General features: G+C 36.0%; 1 protein-coding gene across 8 annotated transcripts in view; it reads right to left on the reverse strand.

Moving 5' to 3' along the window:
* Positions 1 to 27400, reverse strand: part of SCFD1 (sec1 family domain containing 1) — a 134814-nt gene that overhangs the window by 36388 nt on the left and 71026 nt on the right. For all 8 annotated transcript variants that reach the window (XR_009539674.1, XR_009539670.1, XR_009539672.1 and 5 more), the window contains exons 15-17: positions 17088 to 17184; positions 6491 to 6561; positions 3427 to 3506 (exon numbers count right to left, since the gene is read on the reverse strand). Coding sequence is in view for 1 of the 8 variants with exons in the window: in XM_060144189.1 (XP_060000172.1) it covers positions 3427 to 3506; positions 6491 to 6561; positions 17088 to 17184 (248 nt within the window). In the remaining 7 variants the exon portion in view is untranslated. The remainder of the gene's footprint in view (positions 1 to 3426; positions 3507 to 6490; positions 6562 to 17087; positions 17185 to 27400) is intronic.

A 27400-nucleotide genomic window follows, 5' to 3' on the forward strand; every position in this document is an offset into this window, starting at 1 on the left:
AAAATAATGAAATTAGAACACTCCCTAACACCATACACAAAAATAAACTCAAAATGATTAGAGACCTAAATATAAGACCGGACACTATAAAACTCTTAGAGGAAAACATAGGAAGAAGAACACTCTTTGACATAAATCACAGCAAGATCTTTTCAGATCCATCTCCTAGAGTAATGGAAATAAAAACAAAAATTAAAAAATGGGACCTAATGAAACTTAAAAGCTTTTGCAAAGCAAAGGAAACTACAAACAAGACGAAAAGACAACCCTCAGAATGGGAGAAAATATTTGCAAAAGAATCAACAGATAATGGATTAATCTCTAAAATATATAAACAGCTCCTGCAGCTCAATATTAAAAAAAACAAACAACCCAATCAAAAAATGGGCAGAAGACCTAAATAGACATTTCTCCAGAGAAGACATAGAGATTGCCGGAAGCACATGAAAAGCTGGTCAACATCACTATTAGAGAAATGCAAATCAAAACTACAATGAGGTACCACCTCACACCAGTTAGAATGGCCATCATCAAAAAGTCTACAAACAATAAATGCTGGAGAGGTTGTGGAGAAAAGGGAACCCTACTGCACTGTTGGTGGGAATGTAAATTGATACAGCCACTATGGAGAACAGTATGGAGGTTCCTTAAAAAACTAAAAATAGGGGCTTCCCTGGTGGCGCAGTGGTTGAGAGTCTGCCTGCCGATGCAGGGGACACAGGTTCGTGCCCCTGTCCAGGAAGATCCCACATGCCGCGGAGTCGCTAGGAGCGTGAGCCATGGCCGCTGAGCCTGTGCGTCCGGAGCCTGTGCTCCGCAACAGGAGAGGCCACAACAGTGAGAGGCCCGCGTACCGCAAAAAGAAAAAAAAAAGCAAAAATAAATAAATAAAAAAAATAAAAATAGAATTACCATATGGCCCAGCAATCCCACTACTGGGCATATACCCAGATAAAATCATAATTCAAAAAGACACATGCACCCCAATGTTCATTGCAGCACTATTTACAATAGCCAGGTCATGGAAGCAACCTACATGTCCACTGACAGACGAATGGATAAAGATGTGGTTCATATATACAATGTAATATTACTCAGCCATAAAAAGGAACGAAATTGAGTTATTTGCAGAGACGTGGATGGATCTAGAGACTGTCATACAGAGTGAAGTCAGAAAGAGAAAAACAAATATCGTGTATTAACGCATATATGGAACCTAGAAAAATGGTACAGATGAACTGGTTTGCAGGGTAGAAACAGAGACACAGATGTAGAGAACAAACGTATGGACACCAAAGGGGGAAAGTGGAGGGGGGTTGTGGTGGTGGTGGGATGAATTGGGAGATTGGGATTGACATATATATACTAATATGTAAAAAATAGATAACTAATAAGGACCTGCTGTATAAAAAATAAAATTCCAAAAAAAAGAAAACAGTGAAATAAAAGCAAATTGGAAAAAAACCAAACAGAAATATAGATAATAAAATGCAATCATAACTCAGCGATATACCTGTTAACAACTTGGTATATTTCTCTTCTATGCATATTTTTTTGATACACTTGAGATCAGAAGCATATTCCATCCTCTAGTCTTAAAAAAAATTATTTTAAGAAATAATCTGAATATACTGTTGTAGAAAATTTGGAAATAAAGAACCCAAAAGGAAAAAAATTCTACTACTCAGAGTTACCCACTATTAGCATTTAAGTGAACAGAATTTTAGCTATGCAGTTATATGTATATATGTGTATGTCCATACACACACACACACACACACACACACAAATGGATGGATAAATGGTTAGATAATAGGGATCGTAATGTAAAAAATGTCATCTAAGTTTTGGCTCAAGTGTTACCTACCCAGAGGCTTATCCTGATCTCCTCAACAAATTTAGCTAATACCTCAACAAATTAAGATCTTATCACTTAGTTTTATTTTCTTTATATCACTTAATATGGTGAATATGGTTTAACAGAACTCTGTTCATTTGTTTGCTTATTTGTTGACTTATTGTTCCCTCAACACAAATGTAAATTCAGTGAAAGTAGGAGCCTTCCATACCATGTTTACTATTGTATTCTTTTTAAAATAAATTTTATTTATTTATTTTTATTTTTGGCTGCGTTGGGTCTTTGTTGCTGTGCATGGGCTTTCTCTGGTTGTGGCGAGCAGGGGATACTCTTTGTTGCGGGGCACGGGCTGCTCATTGCAGTGGCTTCTCTTGTTGCAGAGCACGGGCTCTAGGCACACAGGCTTCAACAGTTGTGGCACGTGGGCTCAGTAGTTGTGGCACGTGAGCTCTAGGGCGCAGGCTCAGTAGTTGTGGCGCATGGGCTTAGTTGCTCCGCAGCATGTGGGATCTTCCCGGGCCAGGGCTCGAACCTGTGTCCCATGCATTGGCAGGCGGATTCTTAACCACTGCGACACCAGGGAAGCCCCACTATTGTATTTTTTTTTTTTTTTTTTCTTGCAGTACGCGGGCCTCTCACTGTTGTGGAGCAACAGGCTCCGGACGTGCAGGCTCAGTGGCCATGGCTCACGGGCACAGCCGCTCCGCGGCATCTTCCCAGACCGGGGCACGAACCAGTGTCCCCTGCATTGGCAGGTGGACTCTCAACCACTGCGCCACCAGGGAAGCCCTCCACTATTGTATTCTTAATGTCTAGAAGAGTCCCTAGTCACTGAGACAAAGGAAGTTATTTATCAAACAAATCATTGAACAGTAAACTATATTTCACTTTGTAACATAACATGGCCATTTCTCAATGGTCATTAGAGTAAGTCGTCCACAACATGATTTTTAATGACTCAGTTGCATTCCTGTGGAAATGACATAATTTCAATCCTTGACATTCAGGTTGATTTTCAAAATTTGATTATTACAATCGCTTCTAAGATTTTACAACTCCAATTTCTTCTTCGAGATTAATTCTTAAGAGAAGTGCTAGGTCAAAGCTATTCTTTTAAAAAACTTTTTATGCCAGCCAGCAAAATTTTGACAATTTATATTTCTAATAGTAGAGTATAAATGCATCAGTTAATTTTCCTGGATCCTTGGCACAATATTTTCGAAATCTTTGCATTATATTAATCTGCATTTCTCTGATTATTAGTGAAATTAAAACATTTAAAAAATGTTTTTGAGACATTTGACCCACAACATTTCAGTCTTTGACTTTCTCATCTCACATCTTTGAAGAAAATATAGGAAAAAATATGTCTAGGAAAGAAAGGCATCACTATTTTATATAAAGTTGTGGAAAGGGTGGGGGAGATAAGGAAATATTTATGCCACTGAATAAAAAAAAAATACCAAGGCACTGTTCAGTTTTCTTAGTAACATTCCCATTTTCTTGGGAACTCAACTTCCATTGTACTCTCTTAAATGGTAAGAACTGAAGAATAAAATAAAACTTACTTCCACTGTTTGATATATTGCAAGGGATTAAGGTTGCATCCAGCATCAGTTAAAGCTTTTTTGTATTGCTCCAAATCAGCCTGAAATAAGAAAAGAATCATATGACAAAAACTTTTACTTTCATGAAAGAGACCATTTTGTTTGTTATCATTGGATTAATCAGAAAGTTAGACTAAAGGCATGAGCACCTAAGTAGAGTGGAGTGGTATCTTAAGGGAGTACCCAAATGAGCATGAGATAAAAATCATGTATAATGAAAATTACCTTTGATAGGCTCCCAAATCACCTATAAAGTACAGTATTTTGTCATCCCTCAGTAAGCCCAACACAGTTTTTCCTCCACTGTTGACACAGATTGCTTGTCCTTAGGATAAGCATTAAATGAAAGATCTGGCTTGATCAAGAATATTCCAAAATTGGAAACATGAGGGGAATGACGTTGACTTAGGGGACCTGCAGATTCAGGTTATCCCATCTCATATTCACTGCAGAGGTCCAAATTTATTAACTGAACAGCAGGTGTCCTACACTTTTTAAATAGTTTTCTTTCTTATTCTTTTTTTATTTCCTGATGAGTAAAGTCTAGTTGAATTCAGATATGTCACGGGAGCCTATCATCACAGTGACTCCATTTTAAAAATTTAAAAGAAAGAAAATTTTAAGCTCACCATCAAATCAGAGATGTTCACTACTTTGCATTTTGGGGGCTATTACATCAGTAGTCAAAATTTGCGTCAAGCCACTTAATGACCACTTAAACTTATGAAAAGACATAATTCTTACCAAAAATAAATGAAATAAAATAATGTGGTCAAATTAAGGGAAACTGCATTAAGTTTTAAAATCATATATTCCTAAGAAAATATAAATAGGCTATTAGAATCCCTTAAAGGAACACCCCCATTAATGACAGAGATGTTTCTAGAAAGAAAACTATACAGTAATCCCCTCCCTTCAGCAGTTTTGCTTTCCATGGTTTCAGTTGCTGTGGTCAACTGAGGTCTGAAAATACTAAATGGAAATTCCCAGAAATAAACAATTCATATTGTGTGCCGTTTTGAGTAGTGTGATGAAAACTTGTGCTTTCCTGATCAGTCCTGCCCCAACCATTGACATCATCTGCTCCTGACATCTAACAATTGACACCATCATGGCTTGAGGACACAGGATCATCTGAAGTAGATGATTCTCCTTCAGTCAGAAGGTCAATAGTAGCCTAATGCTACATCACCATGCCTGTGTCATTCACCTCACTTCATCTCATCATGCAGGCATTTTATGAGCTCACATCATCATCATAGGAAGGATGACTACAGTACAATATATTTTGAGAGAGAGAGTCCACATTCACATAACTTTTATTATAGCATATTTTTATAATTATTCTAATTTATTATTAGTTGTTGTTAATCTCTTACTGTGCCTAATTTATAAATTAAACTTTATCATAGGTATGTATGTATGTATGTATAGAAAAAAACAGTATATATGGTAGTGGGGGGGGAAGTTTGGTACTCTCCATGGTTTCAGGCATCCACTGGGGGTCCTGGAACATATCTCCCTTGGATAAGGGGGGACTACTGAACTTCCTTACTAAATTAAAATAAAAGTCAAGAAATGTATTCTTAGGATAAAGCAGAATTGATCTAAAGCAAATATTGGGTTTACTTTGCTGTTTTAACATGCCAAACAAAAAGAAGCCTTACAATCTACTGACATTAGAAAAATAATTGCTACCAGCAAAGGAAAGGAGTTTACAACAGCCATATCATTCTAGGTGTCATTCCCAAGTTCCTTATGCTAGTTGCTCATCCAGTAAAATTATACGAAGTTAACATTAGAAAGAGTTAACAGGTCTCTAACCCAGCAACAAGACGGATAGCAAAATCACTGTTTTCCTTCACAGTATTACCTCTACATACTTAAAAAAATTTTTTTCCTCAAAAGTAATTGATGGCTTATTAAAGAAAAAGAAAACAACAAAATATCCCACAATCTACTCTTCCAGTGAGAAAAAAATCTAGAAAGGAAGATAGATTTTCCAATCATTCTTAGAAATTTATTCTGATATAAAAAGTAGCTTTTTTACTGCAATACAGTCTCTCAACTTTATTTTTATATGGATCAAATGATAGATGTGAATCTGAAGTTTAATCTTAGGAAATTATTGATACAATATTTATATAACTTTTGGAAATTTAGATATTTTCCTCCAAGTGACTTCTCTATATTCTATAATGGACATTAGTTTTTTTTTTTTTTAAATTTGTTTGTTTATTTTTGGCTGTGTTGGGTCTTCATTGCTGCACGTGGGCTTTCTCTAGTTGTGGTGAGGGGGGCTACTCTTCATTGCGGTGCGGGCGCTTCTCACTGTGGTGGCTTCTCTTTTTGTGGAGCACAGGCTATAGGTTCACAGGCTTCAGTAGTTGAGGGCTCAGTAGTTGTGGCTCGCGGGCTCTAGAGCATAGGCTCAGTAGTTGTGGCGCACGGGCTTAGTTGCTCTGCGGCACGTGGGATCTTCCTGGGCCAGGAATCAAACCCATATCCCCCTGCACTGGCAGGCGGATTCTTAACCACTATGCCACCAGGGAAGTCCCTCGACATTAGTTTTAAAACAACAGCAAAATATTACCAAACTTTTACTTTAGGTTAAAGCGAAATTCCTTGTAAGGAAAATAAGTATTAGTGGCTATAGCTCAAAGAAATGGAACTTCTAGGATCATCACATCATGAGAAATGATAAGATCAATCTTTCAAAAGGCAGCGCAAACTTGGTTAACTTAGTTTAGAATAGTTATTTTCCAGAAATAAGAATTGTGGTCATGAATTCAGTTCATATTCTAACAACTTAAAAGTGGTGAGATATTTCATGAGTGAATAGTTCTCTTGGTGACAATAAATACTGCTATAATATTCAGTGGTAAATAGAACTAGCCTTACGAAATTGTTTTTCTTTTAAAGGAAGGAATGAAGTAATTACTTGGTTACAGTGATTTTTACTTCTATTTTCTGAAACAAGTGAGTATTCTCCCTTCCTCCCAATAACTGCATACAGAGGACATACCTCAGAAGGTGCTTGCTGTGCACTTATGTAATAGATAAGAAACAGCCTCATTTTATCTTCTGGAGTTCCTGCTACAAAGGGGAAAATAGATAAGGAAAAAAAGACTTTCATAATTCTGGTTGTTATGTATTATAGTCAACACTATAATCTCAAGGCATACATAAATGTGACAAGACAAACTAAGGTTCTTGATTCAAATGATTTAACGTTATAGGCACTAAATTACAACCATGTAAAACACAGATACGGAAAAAGATTAAATACTATGGGATTACAGGGATAAGCTATGGAAGCATCTCTATTCTATCTTCCAAACTGTCTATAGTGTTGTGATTTATGTTTCAGATCTAAACTCAAAAAGGTATAGGTAGGATAATCATACAATTCTAAAATAGTACACTTTTGAGATTAAAAAGGGGGATGCTAGTAATAAGTATGTAAGGACAACTGGTATATAAATGGGACTATCCTGGGAAACCAGTTGCATGGTCCCGTTAGGTACTGGGTTATGAAAACCTGCTGGCTAAAATCATCTAACTGAGCCTAAGGTCATACTTTTGAAATTGGAGCCACTAAATATACGTTTCTCCCCTTTCTGAAGGGTCTATGAAGATTTGGAAAAACCATATGTCTATAGTATAATAAACACCATTATATTATGCAGATTATACCTGCCTGAAATTTTAAGACAAAACAAAAGATTTCAGAGAAATTTCTTGCTTGCAGTGCATCCTTTGAGCTACTACTTCTATTATCCAAAGCCCGAGACTGTCCAGAGAATCCTTTTATTTTCCCCTCAGTACTGGGTGTACTTCGATGCAAAGTGATAGGCACTGGTCATGGGTAACTCAGTTTCACTATTCAACAAATACCAATATGTATTCTCACTTCAAAGTGTGTCCCAATACGTAAGAACTCAGAATTGTTATACTTTATTATAGAATAAAAACAAGAATAATTTTTTCAAAACATATTGACTGATAACCCATTGATTTTCTATCTTCAAATTATCCTTACTCCCTAAATATGACAAAGACTGGTAATAAAGATCAATGACAGGTTCTCCAACATTCTCATGCTTACAAATAAATATTGTATTTTAGATATACTGAAGTAGGTTACTGGATTCAGGGTTTTGTTTAAATACTAGGAGAAAGCTGATATTTTTGTTTTAGCAGGTAATTAGCCTCAACGGGTTCAGGCCAAAGCTCCTACCAGCCTCTGTGAGCCGTTTCCATCATGGATTCTATTTTTAAAATGTTTGCAGTGCTACTGGGATCTGTCCCACTGCCCAGCAGCCAGTACAGGAACTTGGAGGTCATCTAGTCCTTCACCTCTCAGTCTTTGGAATGCTGTTTAGGATCAGATTCATGCACGTACAACTCAGAGGTGAGCCCAGGAATTCATAAACAACTTTATGGGGTTGCTTTCCTGAGCTCCTTCCTTTTGCAATCTCCCTGGTACTTTCCAGTTTCCTTGGCCTTCCCTTTTTAGTGCTCCAGCCAGAAAGCTTTGGCTTTAGGTACACTGCTCCATTGTGTATTTCCTGCAATTATGACGAAGCAGTTAGAGGACAAAAAGAAAAAGAGGAACGGGGCTTGCTGTAGGCTCTTGGAACAATGGCTCCTAAGATACGAGAGACAGGTTCCCCTCCCTCAGAGTTTTAGGGGCCTGTGGGTTCCTGCTGGTGCTTTTAATATCCGCAGCACAGGGCATAGCCTCTTCAAGATGACGTCTGGGTCCTTTGGACATGTTCCATCATGTTTTAAGTACTTTTCTTGCTTTCTGACCCAAGAAAATGTTTCAGGCTCATTTTGTACTTTCTCTCCCTGGAATCAACCATACTCCAATGAGTCCTAGTGGAAAGTGGAATATATAAGGCTAAAATTTTTACTACTGGGGAACTGTTGCTCCTAGCCCTGCTCAGTTGGCAGAGTTAGGGAATACATATATATGTGTACACACACACACACACACATGCATATCTACATTTATTTCTCTATTTGGCAAGTATTTAACAAAAACACCAAGTCTACATCAGCACCTCCAATTCCAATCCAATATTACTAGGGTTCATTGTAGTTTTCTTCATTTCCATAGTTATAACTTCCATTTCTGACAGTGGGAAACCTGGCTCCCTTTTTATTACCCAATATATTTACTTATTTATCCAGTCCCCTGTATGTAACAAATATGTTATCTCTGCCACTGTCCCCCTGCCTGCATGGACGTTATCTCCTCCACTTGGGCTCTGATTCTCTACAATGGACCCACCCACATGCCTGGCTATAATTCTCACCCCACCTGAGCCAATGTTTGGTTTGTCCTATGCAGGGTCACCCCCCTTAATCTGATAGGACTCTTATACCCTTATAACTGCTCCTACATGTGGACACTCCACTCACTACACTTGGACTTTGACACTTCATGCTGAATTACCAACCCTCCCTCTACCGGATATGTGGATGCCCTTCTCATCCTGCTCAGGTTCTGACATCTTGTTCTGGGCTGAAGTGGTACTACACTGCTACTTTGCATGAATGCCTACCTTGCTCTGCTCTACTTAATGTCTTTAATAATAAATGGTTTGAGAAAGTAAGGGAAAGGAAAAAGAAAGGTTATCATTGCTTTTTTTAATCAACACACTTAATTGCTTCAACTTTACTCAAAACTTATTGTAAATAACAAGGAATAGCTCAGAAGTGATGAACTTATATGTATCTTTCATATTTTTAATTGTAAAGTACACATATCTTCAAAATGTTATGTTCTCCCCACAAATCTAAATTTTTAAAAGTGTGAGAAATACTATGCCTTCTCAGAAGTTTTTATGAATAGAACCCTTTAATTACAAACAAGTAAAAAAAAATTTTAAACTTACTTTCCAACGTGATATAAAATCTAAAAGTCACACCAAAACTATAACTCAAAAAACACTATTATTTACTCGAAGAGCTTGTATGTAAAATATAAGCTAAAGAGCTTATATGCTTTTTATTCATTTTTCAAAACAGCTGAGATTTGAATTGAAAACTCTTCTGAAATTATTAAGCCTGTAAAGTTTAGAGAATTTTAGTGGCTAAAATCCTGTGAAGATCTTATGATTATTATGATTGAAAACAATGATTAGATTATATTTCCTAAGTACAAATAGTTATATCTTGTTTTAAGAAAATCTAACAAACATATACTTAGATAAATATAAAGGGATTGTCTACAGAGTTTCTCTAAAAGTGAATTCCCAGGGGCCTCAGATGTGAATCCGGGGTGCAGACGCCTGTCAAGCCCAGGCAGAATCCCTGGCATGCTGGGTGGTGCGGGTGGTGCAGATGGCCCGGCTCTGACCCCGAGGACACTAGGTCACCCTGTGCACCTCAGGCTACCGCCCTGTCCCTCCGGCAGCTCCAGGTCCCCATGGCCACACCAGACAGGCGGTTCCAGGGATGTGGATGTCCGTGTCTTTGGGGGACCATTACTCTTTGCCTGCCACATGCCGTGTGGCTGACAGGGTCTTGGTGCTCTGGTGGGGTGTCAGGCCTGTGCCTCTGAGGTGGGAGAGCTGAGTTCAGGACACTGGTCCACCAGAGACCTCTCAGCTCCACGTAATATCAAACGGCGAAAGCTCTCCCAGAGATCTCTATCTCAACGCAAAGACCCAGCTCCACTCAACGACCAGCAAGCTACAGTGCTGGGCACCCTGTGCCAAACAACTAGCAAGACAGGAACACAATCCCACCCATTAGCAGAGAGGCTGCCTAAAATCATAATAAGGTCACAGACACCCCAAAACACATCACCGGACATGGTCCTGCTGACTAGAAAGACAAGATCCAGCTTCATCCACCAGAACACAGGCACTAGTCCTCTCCACCAGGAAGGCTACACAACCCACTGAACCAACTTTAGACACTGGGGGCAGACACCAAAAACAACGGGAACTACGAACCTACAGCCTGCGAAAAGGAGACCCCAAACACAGTAAGTTAAGCAAAATGAGAAGACAGAGAAACACACAGCAGATGAAGGAGCAAGGTAAAAACCCACCACACCAAACAAATGAAGAGGAAATAGGCAGTCTACATGAAAAAGAATTCAGAATAATGACTGTAAAGATGATCCAAAATCTCAGAAATAGAATGGAGAAATTACAAGAAACATTTAACAAGGACCTGGAAAAACTAAAGCAGAGACAAACAATGATGAACAACACAACAAATACAATTAAAAATTCTCTAGAAGGAATCAATAGCAGAATAACTGAGGCAGAAGAACGGATAAGTGACCTGGAAGACAAAATAGTGAAAATAACTACTGCAAAGCAGAAAAAAGAAAAAAGAATGAAAAGAATTGAGGACACTCTCAGAGACCTCTGGGACAATATTAAATGCACCAACATTCGAATTATAGGGGTCCCAGAAGAAGAAAAGAAAAGCAAAGGGACTGAGACAATATTTGAAGAGATTATAGCTGAAAACTTCCCTAATATGGGAAAGTAAATAGTCAATGAAGTCCAGGAAGCACAGAGAGTCCGATACAGGATAAATCCAAGGAGAAACAGGCTAAGGCACATATTAGTCAAACTATCAAAAATTAAGTACAAAGAAAAATATTAAGCAGCAAGGGAAAAGTAACAAATAACATACAAGGGAATCCCCATAAGGTTAACAGCTGAACTTTCAGCAGAAACTCTGCAAGCCAGAAGGGAGTGGCAGGACATATTTAAAGCGAAGAATGGGAAAAATCTACAACCAAGATTACTCTACCAAGCAAGGATCTCATTCAGATGCGACGGAGAAATTAAAATCTTTACAGACAAGCAAAAGATAAGAGAAATCTGCACCACCAAACCAGCTGTACAACAAATGCTAAAGGAACTTCTCTAGGCAGGAAACATAAGGGAAGGAAAAGACCTACAAAAACAAACCCAAAACAATTAAGAAAATGGTAATAGGAACATAAATATTGATAACTACCTTAAATGTAAATAGATTAAATGCTCCAACCAAAAGATACAACTGGCAGAATGGATACAAAAACAAGACCCGTATATATGCTGTCTACAAGTGACCCACTTCAGACCTAGGGACACATACAGACTGAAAGTGAGGGGATGGAAAAAGATATTCCATGCAAATGGAAATCAAAAGAAAGCTGGAGTAGCAATTCTCATATCAGACAAAATAGACTATAAAATAAAGAAGAGACAAAGAAGGACACTATATAATGATCAAGGGATCAATCCAAGAATAAGATATAAGAATTGGAAATATTTATGCACCCAGCATAGGAGAACCTCAATACATAAGGCAAATGCTAATAACCATAAAAGGGGAAATCAACAGTAACACAATCACAGTAGGGGACTTTAACACCCCACTTTCTCCAATGGACAGATCATCCAAAATGAAAATAAATAAGGAAACACAAGCTTTAAATGATACATTAAACAAAATGGACTTCATTGATATTTATAGGACATTCCATCCAAAAAAACAACACAATACACTTTCTTCTCAAGTGCTCATGGAACATTCTCCAGGAGAGATCATATCTTGGGTCACAAATCAAGGCTTGGTAAATTTAAGAAAACTGAAATTGTCTCAAGTATCTTTTCCGACCACAATGCTATGAGACTAGATATCAATTACAGGAAAAAAACTGTAAAAAACATAAACACACCAGGCTAAACAATACATTAGTAAATAACCAAGAGATCACTGAAGAAATCAAAGACGAAATCAAAAAATACCTAGAAACAAATGACAATGAAAACACAATGATCCAAAATCTATGGGATGCAGCAAAAGCAGTTCTAAGAGGGAAGTTTGTAGCAATACAATCCTACCTCAAGAAACAAAAAACATCTCGAATAAACAACCTAACCTTACACCTAAAGCAATTAGAGAAAGAAGAACAAAAAAACCCCAAAGTTAGCAGAAGGAAAGAAATCATAAAGATGAGATCAGAAATAAATGAAAAAGAAATGAAGGAAACGATAGCAAAGATCAATAAAACTAAAAGCTGGTTCTTTGAGAAAATAAAGTTGACAAACCATTAGCCAGACTCATCAAGAAAAAAAGGGAGAGGACTCAAATCAGTACAGTTAGAAATGAAAAAGGAGAGGTAACAACTGACATTGCAGAAATACAAAGGATCATGAGAGATAACTACAAGCAACTCTATGCCAATAAAATGAACAATGTGGAAAAATGGACAAATTCTTAGAAAAGCACAACCTTCCAAGACTGAACCAGGAAGAAGTAGAAAATGTAAACAGACCAATCACAAGCACTGAAATTGAGACTGTGATTAAATATCTTCCAAAAAACAAAAGCCCAGGACCAGATGGATTCACAGGCAAATTCTATCAAACATTTAGAGAAGAGCTAACACCTATCCTTCTCAAACTCTTCCAAAATATAGCAGAGGGAGGAACACTCCCAAACTCACTCTACAAGGTCACCATAACGCTGATACCAAAACCAGACAAAGATGTCACAAAGAAAGAAAACTACAGGCCAATATCACTGATGAACATAGATGCAAAAATCCTCAACAAAATACTAGCAAACAGAATCCAACATCACATTAACAGGATCATATACCATGATCAAGTGGGGTTTATCCCAGGAATGCAAGGATTCTTCAATATACACAAATCAATCAATGTGATATACCATAATAACAAATTGAAGAATAAAAACCATATGATCATCTCAATAGATGCAGAAAAAGCTTTCAACAAAATTCAACACCCATTTATGATAAAAACCCTCCAGGTAGTAGGCATAGAGGGAAATTACCTCAACATAATAAAGGCCATATATGACAAACGGACAGCCAACATCGCTCACAATGATGAAAAATTGAAACCATTTCCTCTAAGATCAGGAACAAAACAAGGTTGTCCACTCTCACCACTATTATTCAACATAGTTTTGGAAGTTTTAACCACGGCAATCAGAGAAGAAAAGGAAATAAAAGGAATCCAAATTGGAAAAGAAGAAGTAAAGCTGTCACTGTTTACAGATGACATGATACTATACATAGAGAATCCTAAAGATGCTACCAAAAAACTACTAGAGGTCACCAATGAATTTGGTAAAGTAGCAGGATACAAAATTAATGCACAGAAATCTCTTGCATTCCTACACACTAGTGATGAAAAATCTGAAAGAGAAATTAAGGAAACACTCTCATTTACCATTGCAACAAAAAGAATAAAACACCCAGGAATAAACCTACTTAAGGAGACAAAAGACCTGTATGCAGAAAACTATGAGACACTGATGAAAGAAATTAAAGATGATACAAACAGAGAGAAAGATATACCATGTTCTTGGATTGGAAGAATCAACATTGTGAAAATGAGTGTACTACCCACAGCAATCTACAGATTCAATGCAATCCCTATTAAACTACCAATGGCATTTTTCACAGAACTACAACAAAAAGTTGCACAATTTGTTTGGAAACGCAAAAGACCCTGAATAGCCAAAGCAATCTTGAGAAAGAAAAACAGAGCTGGAGGAATCAGGCTCCCAGACTTCAGACTACAATACAAAGGTACAGTAATCAAGACAGTATGGTACTGGCACAAAAACAGAAATATAGATCAATAGAACAGGATAGAAAGCACAGAGATAAACCCACGCTCCTATGGTCACCTTCTTTGTTTCTTTTTTTTTTTTTGCGGTACGCGGGCCTCTCACAGTTGTGGCCTCTCCCGTTGCGGACCACAGGCTCCAGACGCACAGGCTCAGCAGCCATGGCTCATGGGCCTAGCCGCTCCATGGCATGTGGGATCTTCCCAGACCGGGGCACGAACCCGTGTCCCCTGCATCGGCAGGCGGACTCTCAACCACTGTGCCATCAGGGAAGCCCTGGTCACCTTATTTTTGATAAAGGAGGCAAGAATATACAATGGAGAAAAGACAGCATCTTCATAAGTGGTGCTGGGAAACCTGGACAGCTACATGTAAAAAAATGAAGTTAGAGCACTCCCGAACACCATACACAAAAATAAACTTAAAACGGATTAAAACCCTAAATGTAAGACCAGATACTATAAAACTCCTAGAGAAAAAAACATAGGCAGAACACTCTATGAGATAAATCACAGCAAGATCTTTTTAGACCCACCTCCTAGAGAAATGGAAATAAAAACAAAACAAAAAAAAACCAAATGGGACCTAATGAACCTTAAAACCTTTTGCACAGCACAGGAAACCATAAACAAGACCAAAAGACAACCCTCAGAATGGGAGAAAATATTTGCAATTGAAGCAACTGACAAAGGATTAATCTCCAAAATTTACAAGCAGGTCAATATCAAAAACACAAACAACCCAATCCAAAAATGGGCAGAAGATCTACATAGACATTTCTCCAAACAAGATATACAGATTGCCAACAAACACATGAAAGGCTGCTTAACACTACTAATCATTAGAGAAATGAAAGTCAAAACTACAATGAGGTATCACCTCACACCAGTCAGAATGGCCATGATCAAAAAATCTACAAACAATAAATGCTGGAGAGGGTGTGGAAAAAAGGGAACCCTCTTGCACTGTTGGTGGGAATGTAAATTGATACAGCCACTATGGAGAACAGTATGGTGGTTCCTTAAAAAACTAAAAACAGAACTATTATACGACCCAGCAATCCCACTACTGGACACATACCCTGGGAAAACCATAATTCAAAAAGAGTCATGGACAAGCCTCTTATATATCCTCATCCACCAGAGGGCAGACAGCAGAAGTAAGAAGAACTACAATCCTGCAGCCTGTGGAACAAAAACCACATTCACAGAAAGATAGGCAAGATGAAAAGGCAGAGGGCTATGTACCAGATGAAGGAACAAGATAAAACACCAGAAAAACAACTAAATGAAATGGAGATAGGCAATCTTCCAGAAAAAGAATTCAGAATAATGACAGTGAAGATGATCCAGGACCTCAGAAAAAGAATGGAGGCAAAGATCGAGAAGATGCAAGAAATCATCCAAGAAACAAAAGCCAGATGGCTTCACAGGTGAATTCTATCAAATATTTAGAGAAGAGCTAACACCCATCCTTCTCACACTCTTCCAAAAAATTGCAGAGGAAGGAACTCCCAAACTCATTCTACAAGGCCACCATCACCCTGATACCAAAACCAGACAAAGATACTACAAAAAAAGAAAATTACAGAGCAATATCACTGATGAATATAGATGCAAAAATCCTCAACAAAATACTAGCAAACAGAATCCAACAACACATTAAAAGGATCATACACCATGATCAAGTGGGATTTATCCCAGGGATGCAAAGATTCTTCAATATATGCAAATCATCAATGTGATACACCATATTAACAAATTGAGGAAGAAAAACCATATGATCATCTCAATAGATGCAGAAAAAGCTTTTGACAAAATTCAACACCCATTTATGATAACAACTCTCCAGAAAGTGGGCATAGAGGGAAACTACCTCAACATAATAAAGGCCATATATGAAAAAAAAAAAAAAAGTCATGTACCACCATGTTCATTGCAGCTCTACTTACAATAGCCAGGACGTGGAAGCAACCTAAGTGTCCATCAACAGATGAATGGATAAAGAAGATGTGGCACATATACACAATGGAATATTAGCCATAAAAAGAAATGAAACTGAGTTATCTGTAGTGAGGTGGAGGGACCTAGAGACTGTCATACAGAGTGAAGTAAGTCAGAAAGAGAAAAATAAATACTGTATGCTAACACATATATATGGAATCTAAAAAAAAAAAAAAACGTTCTGAAGAACCTAGAGGCAGGACAGGAATAAAGACGCAGACGTAGAGAATGGACTTGATGACACGGGGTGGGGGAAGGGTAAGCTGGGAGAAAGTGAGAGAGTGGCATGGACTTATGTATACTAACCAATGTAAAGTAGATAGTTATTGGGAAGCAGCCGCATAGCACAGGGAGATCAGCTCGGTGCTTTGTGACCACCTAGAGGGGTGGGATAGGGAAGGTGGGAGGGAGACGCAAGGGGGAGGAGATATGGGGATATATGTATATGTATAGCTGATTCATTTTGTTATAAAGCAGAAACTAACACACCATTGTAAAGCAATTATACTCCAATAAAGGTGTTTAAAAAAAAGTGAATTCCCTAAATATTTAAAACAAAATTCAGTTTTAGATACATCGTTTTAGGAAATCCTTTAGGGTGAAACCAAAGTAATTAGAAACTGCATCACTTAGAGATGCTGGCTTTGAATATTTTACCTTCAAGTCTTCCTGGAGCCAGCAGAAATTGAGCTTCAAATGTATCACTTTAAACAAATGAATATAAAAAGTGCTTAAATACCTCCCTCTCCCCAAAAAAGCACTTACATACCATCAAAGAAAAGTTCAATAAAATAAAATGTAAATGATTTTTCTACCTTAGTAACTGCTATGCTACAAATTTCTCAACAGGAAATAGCTCATTTAATTATCTCATTAATAGCAAAGATTGTGAGAAAAACAATGATTCTATTCAGATTTTACTCAAATTGAAAATGCTGGATTCATCAGAAGTAAAACTTACATTAACCTCAAATTCATGGTACATACCATCAGGGTCTGATATTATATCTAGAAGCGATTTATCCAGAGTAGTTTTGCTCATTATTTTTTCTTCATATTCAAAATATACATCCAATTTTCTTGCCTGTTTCAAAATAAGTGTCTGATTAGAATACATCAAGTAATAAAAACATACTAAAGGACCCTCAGCTTACAAGTTTCTATGATCAATTTGAAAAACAAATGTTCATTTCCTAGTAGAATTTAAAGTTTCTTACTTTTGACATTGTTAATATAAAAAAAAGATAGATTGACTATTATATTTATCATATTTTACTTATAAATTCAGAACTAACTCTGCATGTCATATATTAGCAAAGACAAAAAACCACACAAATCTCAATTATTGTATTAATTAGTAACTAGCATACAAATAACACTGTATTCCATGCAAATTAATATCAAGTGGTCGTGTTACGTTTACTTTTTTAGTGAGTAAATTCAGATATTTTCATCTTAACCAGAAAGTTACCCTAATTATTTTCAATGGTTTTTAAATAAAATATTTTCCTACTTAATACTTTGAAGTTTAGATAATGGAAAAGTAGTCAAACTTAGTTTTTCTGTATGGCAGCTTTTCTAATTTAAAATTCATTGATTAAAATTATCCAAATGAAATTAACATGTTAGGATAATCCGAGGTAAATAAAAATTACCGAGTATCTATTAAATTATGCTTCAAATAAGACAAGAGAGAAAAGAACATGCTTTACTACTGAAGGTATTACCAATCTAAGTAGAAACCATTCATGAAATAAATGAGAATACTTATGAGATACCAACAAAGAACCAAAATGTAAATATAGAATATAAATAAATATATTAAGTTCAGATGATAGAATGAAATAATTAACCAATTGTGGAGAAGGAAGCAATGAGTTCTGAATTGTTTTGAAAGTGGTTTGGGGACATGGATAGACAGAGTTCATTTCAGTTAAAGGGATCATACCAAGGCATAATCAGAGTGGACAGATCTGAGTGGCAGACTCAGGAGTGATTTCATATATGAGGCAACAGGCAATCAACCAGAGTCCCTCAATCCCACTCCCCTGCAGTGGCACACAAGGCCAGAGCTTTAAACAGATGAAATATTCCGTTTGAAAATCCAAACAACATGAAAAGGTAAATACATTGAAACCTGTCTTCACTCCTGTCCTTTTCCACCCAATTTCCACCTGCTTCTTTGGATATTCTTTATTTCTCCTATAGTTTTTCACTTTCTCTATGCAAATAGTATCTATACCCTAAGATCCCTCTGCTTTCTGCCACAAAAGGTAATATACTATACTCTTCTGTCCCTTGTTTTCACTCGATATAACCAGTACATGGAGAACTTCCTTATTAGTGAAGTCTAGATAAGAGTTAATAAACTCTGTCAGAGTTTTCCTTTTTATAAATGGCTCTTCATACTCTTCAGATTCCCTGATACAGGAACCATTTTAACTACTGTATAAAGCTACTTTGAATAACAAAGTAGATGAGAGGTAAAGTCCTAGGAATGGGAAAATGTAATATCAAAAATGAACAAAAGAAATAGAAAGGAGATCCTAGGAAAGAGAAAATGGTGGTGACTGTGTGAATGGAAAGGAAGAGACAGATACTTAATAATTAACATGAGAATGTATATGGGAAGGAAGCTAGTGAAAAAAGTCAAAGATAACTCCTGGGGAACTAGGATAATAGTAGTAGGAACTATGTTAACATAAATATTCGATTGGGAAAGGCTAATTATCTGTAGAGTAAAGCTAGGAATGGAAGGGGGAAGGTGATAAAATAAGGTGTTAGGCTGACTTTTGGGCCCTCACAATCTGCTCCAGCCAACTTTTCTGTTTTATCACTATTCACTAGGTTCAGTTCCCTCTAGTCACATCAATTAACTCACTGACTTTCATTAAACGTAATGTATGCTTTTAATCCTCAAGGATTAGGCTTGGGTTATATACTCTTAGCTTTTTTAGAATGTATTTCTCCTCCATTACCTGCTCAGTGAATTCTACTCATTTTTCAAGGTCCAGCCTCTTTGCAGCGTCTCTGTAACTCTTCAGTCTCTGTTCTTTCCCTTTCCTGCCCCTCCCCCAATCTTCTTCACTGGGAGAATTTATTAATCCCTTAAGTGTGTACTGACAGCACTCTGTACACTTCTCCATAATAATAATCACACCACATTACTGTCTTTGGTTTACCTGTTACTCTTCTAAAACTGTGAACTCCTTAAAGTGTGTCTAATTAATTGTTTAACCCTAGGAGTCTAACACAGCACCTGGCTCATAACAAGTACTTGATAAAATATTTGTTGAATGTCTAAGCTAAGATCAGGATATACAGATCAAGTACTCATCTTTAAAAGTTATAAAAGTAGATAAATGAACTTCTAGAAGTGAAAACTGTAAAGAATCAAGTCTTTAGTGACTTAATATATAAAATTAAGTAGGCTAAATGCCATAATAGAATCTAATGTCTGTACCTACATAAATCAATGAAGAAACATGGTTCACTGACTTATGGAGGTACAGACATTAGATTCATTTTGCTCTTCTTGATGTGTTAACTTACCCCTAGTTTAACTTCTAATTAACAATGGAAACAATTCAAAAACAAGTTAATTCAACTGCTAATGGGTAGAGTTTCTTTTGAAGGTGATGATAATGTTCTAAAATTGCATTGTGATTATGGCTGCATAACTCTGTGAATATACTAAAAACCACTAAATTGTAACTTTAAATAGGTGAATTGTATGGTATGTGAATTATATCTCAAAAGGAGTTAAAGAAAAACAACATAGCATTTCAATATACTGATTGGAAGGGAGCCTCATGTGGGAGAGAAAGGAGTGGAGATTTTCTAACCTACATGAAAGAACTAGTATCTGTTCAGTATCTATTATGTGCAAGGCACTTTACTTACAGCTGTGGCTTTCAAACATTTTTTTTTTTTTTTTTTTTTTTGCGGTATGCGGGCCTCTCACTGTTGTGGCCTCTCCCGTCGTGGAGCACAGGCTCTGGACGCACAGGCTCAGCGGCCATGGCTCACGGGCCTAGTCGCTCCGCGGCATGTGGGATCTTCCCAGACCAGGGCACAAACCCGTGTCCCCTGCATCGGCAGGCAGACTCTCAACCACTGTGCCACCAGGGAAGCCCTCAAATGTTTTTAAACAGAGAACCTCAGGACCCTCTTTCTCAAACCAAATCTTCTGTAGAACCCTAAACATAAAGATACAAGTGACCCATTAAATGTCTCTATTGAGCTCTAGGGTACCAGAGAACAGTGTTTAAAAACTACAAACTTAGACTATCTCATTTAATTCTCCAGATAACACTATGAGCTAGGAATTATTAGTCCCGTTTTAAAGATGAAGAAACAGACACAAAGAAACATAAATTTATTCAAGGTTACCAGAGTAGAAGTAGTAGAGAGTTGAGATTCAAATCCAGGTCAGACTCCAATGTACACCACAGATAAAGAGTAGGGAAAATTACATTTTCCTCAAGAACAACTTATTGCTTCCTTTGTATATGCTTTATGGAAGAAAGTATATGTGTCAATTAGTATATATTTGGGGTTTTTTGGTAATACACATAATTTACATATATGTGGTAAAAGGTTACTTTGTCCAGAGACATAATATCTATAGGTCGGTCCTTTTTCACTTTCTTGAAATAAGGGAAAATACTAAGAGAAACAACTTCTGTCCCAAAGATCCATTATTCTTCTACAATATGGATTCAAAGGAGGACAAAAATTGGATAACAAGAGTTACATGGAAAATAGACAAATTAAAAATATAAAACAAAATAACAAGGTCAAGATAATAAACAGATTTTTGGTAGCTTCAATAAATATCAAGAATAAATTATCAAGAAGGGAATATTACAGAAAAATAAAGGACTATATATGGAATACAAATTATATCTAGTGAATATAAACTCTGAGAGCTATGAATTTCCTAAAAATCCCTTTAGAAGAGGTAAGAGAAGAATCTGATTTAAAAAAAAAAAATTCTAGTGTTTTTCTCCCAATTTCAGAGTTATCAGTGGACAATCAGCATGATGTTTTTCATTTCTCAGTGCACTGTGTCAACATTCACATCAAATTAACCACACATATATGCATTTTATATATATTATCCAACTAAATGTACTGAATTGTCATTTACCTGTAACTGTGTTTATAATTTTGTTAATTTGAAATAAAGTGTTATGTATATGTCTGTGGGTATAGCATTTTTTGACTGGTGACAGCCAATAGTCTACTGGGTTTAAAAAGAACAAAAGAAGGGACACTTCTAAAAACCCTCAAGTCATTCGGGATGTGTAAGTAGTATGCATTTCTTGCCTTTTGAGAACCCATTACGTAGGAAGATTTATTGATGACCCATACAGGACATGAAAGGAATTCCTTTTTCCTTCCTACAATTGTGGGGGATTTTTTTCCTTCTCTTTTACCATTCCTCTGTTTATCCTAGCTACAGGCACCACCATTCTTGGACTCCCTATTCACTGCTAGCTACAGCCTCAGTCATAGACTGAGGTGATAACAAAGACTAGAGTGGTATTTCTTGGCCTTCCTTCTTCTCCAAGCGCCAGTTCTATTCCCTAGTCAGCAGTAAAAGTAAAGACAAGAAGGGATTAGACAGTTATTACTTCCTTTCACTACTAAGAATCCCAATATTCTTCTACCAGTACTTCTTACAGGAGAGAGAGGGTATGATAAACTCTTCTTTGCTGCAACACAACATGTGAAACATTCCAGATTATGAATTAAATAGGGTTTGTAGGACAGGGACCTATCTGCCATGTTAATGTCTATAGGAAAGTATATCCTTAAGCTAAAATGAACTTAGAACTATACTTTTAGGATATAACCTAATCTTAAGTTGAAGATCCTTTATACTCCAGCCTTTTCTTGTTTCTACTTTCTTTTTTAAATGTGCAGTTCCTATCATCATTCAAGGCTGTTTTGGATAATTCTTCCTCCAGGTGAGTGGCCTCTGTATGCTGTATTATAATAGTCTGTGGTCTGTATGTCACTAGAGTATAAAGTCTAGATTATACTAAGCTATTTGTTCATTACTTTATGGCTTGTGCCCCACAAGATGACTGGAATTCTCTAAAACTCAATTGCCTTTCATAATATAACACAATAGCATGTTAATATATTTTTAGTTATTTAGGTGTATTTTTTGCTGCATTTCATGCCAGTGGATTTATATGGGTTTGCTAACGTGAAAAATTATGTTGCACTAAAACTGGATGTTCCATGAAAATATTTAAGGTGTTCTATAGCACAGCTGGCTGAAAATATTTATTCTGGAGCATTTGCTCATATGCCACAGTGACTTAGAAATCTTGAATAAAATTCATCATTATACTTCTACCTCACTTCTGTGCAGAGATGGGACAGTATACTGTCAAGGTGAGGAACCTGATTAGGATCTTCAATTTCTACAATAGGTTATCAACCTTACTAGTTAGTTATCTCATTTCCAAATATATGCATTTTTCTCTCTACCAAGAACACTGACTTTCTAGCATTCCGGGCCCAAATCAGAAGGTGTAACCTCAACTTCTCTGCTATCTAAATCCAGCCTATTTAAAAAAGTGATATTATTACATTATTTAAAGAATGCAAAATATTTCCACTTTAGATACTAAAAATTCTATTCTTAGTGTAAGAAAAAAAACACTAGAATGGTATAAACTTAGACTTTATTACATTGGTCACTCATAAAACTGCTCTCAATGAATTATATTTTAATATTATGCCCTTAACGTTCATTAAGTTGCCATGTAAAATCCATGACAGTAACTGATATTAAAATATTGCATTGTTACATCACTAAATTTACTCTAGATAATGCCCAATATGAACAATGTCTTTTGTAACATAATATTAAGGAACACTTTGCTTAGAATAAAAAACAAATTCTTTCTGAGAAAATTTTCAAGAATTTAATTGTATCTCTTTACTGTGGTTGCCAGAAAATTCAAAGCCAAACTTGAGAATTATAATTATAACTATATAGAAACAATTGTGAGTTTCTACTTCATGATTTTTGCTGTATGTGCTATTCGTGGAAGCTGACTTAAATCTGTTTTAGAATAAGAAAACAAGTTTATTTAATCTATAAATTTATCTTATATATTGACTCCTACTAAAAAATTTAAATTCTAACAAAAATGATCTATGTAATAAGAAATTTTAAATGTATATGAAATGATCTTCATAGATGACAAATATTAAAATACTAATATTAGCAACCTTATTATAATGAAATACAAAGAAGTGCTTTATCTATAATATTTCTGGAGAAAACAGAGGTTTATATGGCACCTGTAAACTATTATGTCTTATTTTATCATAACTCTCAGAAGCATTTAGTTTTATCTCACTAATGTGTTGAACTCTCAAAAGATATACCCAGGAAAAGAACAGCAAATTAAATCCAAGTAAACAGAAGAAAAGAAATGATAAAAATCAGAGCAGAAATCAATGAAATTAAAAACAAGAAATCACTAGAGAAAAATCACTGGAACCAAAAGCTGGTTCTTTGAAATGATCAATCAAATTGGTAAACTTCTAGCCAGGTTAACTAAGAATAAAGAAGAGAAGACATAAATAGTATCAGAAATGAAAGAGGGGCCATCATTACTGATCCCATGACATTAAAAGGATAATAAAAATATTTTAAACAACTCTGTGCCCATAAACTTGATAACCTAGATGAAATGAACCAATTCCTTGAAAGACACAATCTATCAAAACTCACTTATGGAATGAATAGGCCTATATTATTAAAGAAATTGATCAATAATGAATAGCTTTCCAAAATAGAAAGCATCAGGTCTAGGTGAGTTACTAGTGAATTCTACCAAATATTTAAGAAAGAAATCATTCCAAATCTCTACAATCTCTTCCAGAAAATACAATGCAAACGAACTAGATGTTTTCTTGCTAAGATCAGGAACAAGGTAAAGATGTTCCCTCTCACACTCCTACTCAACCTTGTACTAGAAGTCCTAGCTAATGCAATAAACAAGAAAAGGAAATAAAAAGCAGACAGATTGGGAAGGAAGAATAAAGCTGTCTTTGTTTGCAGATGACACTACTGTCTATGTAGAAAATCCCAAAGAAACACCAAAAAATCTCCTGGAACTAATAAGTGATTATAGCAAGATTGTAGGACACAAGGTTAATGTACAAAAGTCAACCGGTTTCCAATATACTAGCAATGGACAATTGAACTTTGATATTAAAGGAAATACCATTTTCATTAGTACTCAAAAAATAAATGAAGAGATAGTTCTTATTTATGAATAGGCAGACTCATTATTGTCAAGATGTCAGTTCTTCCCACTTGATCTATAGATTCAACACAATTCCAGTCAAAATCTCAGCAGGTTATTTGGTGGATATTGACAAACTCATTCTAAGGTTTATATGGAGACAGGAAAGACCCAGAATAGTCAACACATTATTGAAGGAGGAAAAAAAAAAGGATGGAGGACTGACAACACCTGATTTTAATACTTAACTTAAAAGTTGCAATAATTAAGACAGTGTGGTGTTTGTGAAAAAAACCCAGACAAATATATCAATGATACTACAGAAACAGACTCACACAAATACAGTTGACTAATCTTTGACAGAAGCGCAAATGCAATTCAATGGAGGAGGAAAGTCTTTTCAACAAATGGTGAAGGAACAACTGGACATCCACATGCAAAAAAAATATGACATACCCAACACCTTTCAGAAAAATTGACTCAAAATGGATCACAGACCTAAATGTAAATGCAAAACTAAAACTCCTAAAAGATACCAGGAGAAAATTTAGATGACCTGGGTATAGTGATGACTTTTTAGATAGAACACCAAAGGCACGATCCATGAAGGAAATAATTAAAAAGATGGACTTGATTAAAATTAGAGGCCTCTGTTCTGTGAAAGATATTACCAAGAGAATGAGAAGACAAGCCATAGACTGGGATAAGATAACTGCAAAGACACATCCATTAAGGGATTCTAATCACCCCCCAACAAATACAAAGAACTCTTAAAATTCAGCACTAAGAAAACAAAATACAATTTAAAAATGGGCCAAAGACCTGAACAGACGTTTCACGAAAGAAGATAGGCAGATGGCAAGTAAGTGTATGAAAAGATGCTTCACACTGTATGACATCAGAAAAATGCAAATTAAAATAAGACACACTTGGGACTTCCCTGGCAGTCCAGTGGTTAAGACCCCACCCTTCCAATGCACGGGGCGTGGGTTCGATCCCTGGTCGGGGAACTAAGATCCCGCATGCTGCTGCGGAGCGGCCAAAAATAAAATAAATAAATAAATAAAATTAAGTAAATAATAAAAGTATGTACATGTAATAACCTATAAGGGAAAAGAATCTGAAAAACAGTGTGTATATAACTGAATCACTGTGCTGCACACATGAAACTAAAATGACATTGTATATAAATCAACTATACTTCAATAAAAATAAAGTATGTATAAAAAACAGGACATCATATATAAAAAAAAGACACACTACATACCTATCAGAATGACTAAAATCCAACACTGGCAACACCAGATGCTGGTGAAGATATGAAGCAACAGGAGCTCTCATTCACTGCTGATGGGAAGGCAAAATGGTACAGCCACCTTGGAAGACAGTTTGGCAGTTGGCAGTTTTTTACAATTCTAAACATACTCTGGCCATATGATCCAGCAATCATGCTCTTAGATATTTACCGGAAGGAGCTGAAAACTTATGTCCACCCCAAAACCATCACATGGATGTTTATAGCAGCTTTATTCAAAAATGCCAAGAGTTGGGAGCAACCAAGATGCCCTTCAATAACTGAATGAATAAATAAACTATGGTACATCCAGACAATGGAATATTAATTAGCAATAAAAAGAAATGAGCTATTAAGTCATGAAAAGACACAGAACGGTCTTAAATGCATTTTACTAAATAAAAGAAACTACTCTGAAAAAGTTACATACTGTATGATTCCAACTATCTGATATTCTGGAAAACAATACTGTGGAGACAGTAAAAAATCAGTGGTTGTCAGGGATTTGGGGGGAGGGAAGAATGGATACACAGGTGGAGCACAGGTGATTTTAGAGCAGTTGAACAGTATGATATTGTAATGATGGATACATGTCATTATACACTTGTCAAAACCCACAGAATGTACAACACAAAGAGTGAACCCTAATGTAACTACAGACTTTAGTTGGTATTAATAATGTATTAATATTGGCTTATCAAGTGTAACAAATGTACCACATTAATGCAAGAGATTAATAACAGGGGAAACTGGGGACAGGTGGGTAAGAAGATACATGGAAATCCTCTGTACTTTTCACTCATTTTCCTGCAAACATAAAACTGCTCTAAAAAAATAGTCTATTAATTAAAAAAAACTAAAGCCAAAAAAGACATGCATCTAATGTAAAACAAAAGAAAGGGGCACATTTAATAAAGAGTGTTTGCAATACCTTGGGAAGATTTGTGTAGCTTTGAATAATAACACCTTTCACTTTTACTTCTCCATAGATATTATATAAAATAACTCAAACCAAAGGAAAACAACAGAGATATGATTTTGCATGTGCTTCAAAAAAAAGATAGCTTTAGGAGTGTAGTCTTACATTGACAATGAATACACAAAGTATATAATACATACATATATTGGTATGTATTCATGTTCGCTACTAGTCAATAAGTAACCCTAGCATGGAATTTTTCTTGAGGTATTTATTGGTATTTCAACATAACTGACCTTTAAAACAAATCCGTTATTTTAAAAAGTATACTTGTTTTATGAAACAATTTAAAAGTTCACTAAATTTTCATTTCCAATTTAAGCATTCATGGACATAAAAGACTAGGCCAACTGAGTATTTTTAAAATGAATGAATAAACACATTGAATGGTCAAATATTTTAATAAGACAACTGGGGTTCCCTACTTCTAATTTTTGCTTGTTTACATTACTTTTGAACCCATGGTTACTCTAAAGGGATTATAAAAGAGCAAAACCATTCTCATTACATTTTTGGTGATTATGTTTTAAGGAACTACAGCACGGTAGACAGAGTACGGGATTGAAAAGTCAAAAGCCAAAGTTCAAGTTCAGGCTCTGGCAGTTGGTCTCAAGTCATGTACTCAGTAACTCTGAGATTCGTGTTCCTCTGCAGAATGAGAGAACATATCTATTATGTTAAATTATCTGATATACAAGTGCACAAAAGAAGTTTGTTCTCTTTAAAAGGAAAAAAATACATCATA

Source organism: Lagenorhynchus albirostris, chromosome 1 (genome assembly GCF_949774975.1).
Source record: "Lagenorhynchus albirostris chromosome 1, mLagAlb1.1, whole genome shotgun sequence".
In the NCBI taxonomy this organism is placed as follows: domain Eukaryota; kingdom Metazoa; phylum Chordata; class Mammalia; order Artiodactyla; family Delphinidae; genus Lagenorhynchus; species Lagenorhynchus albirostris.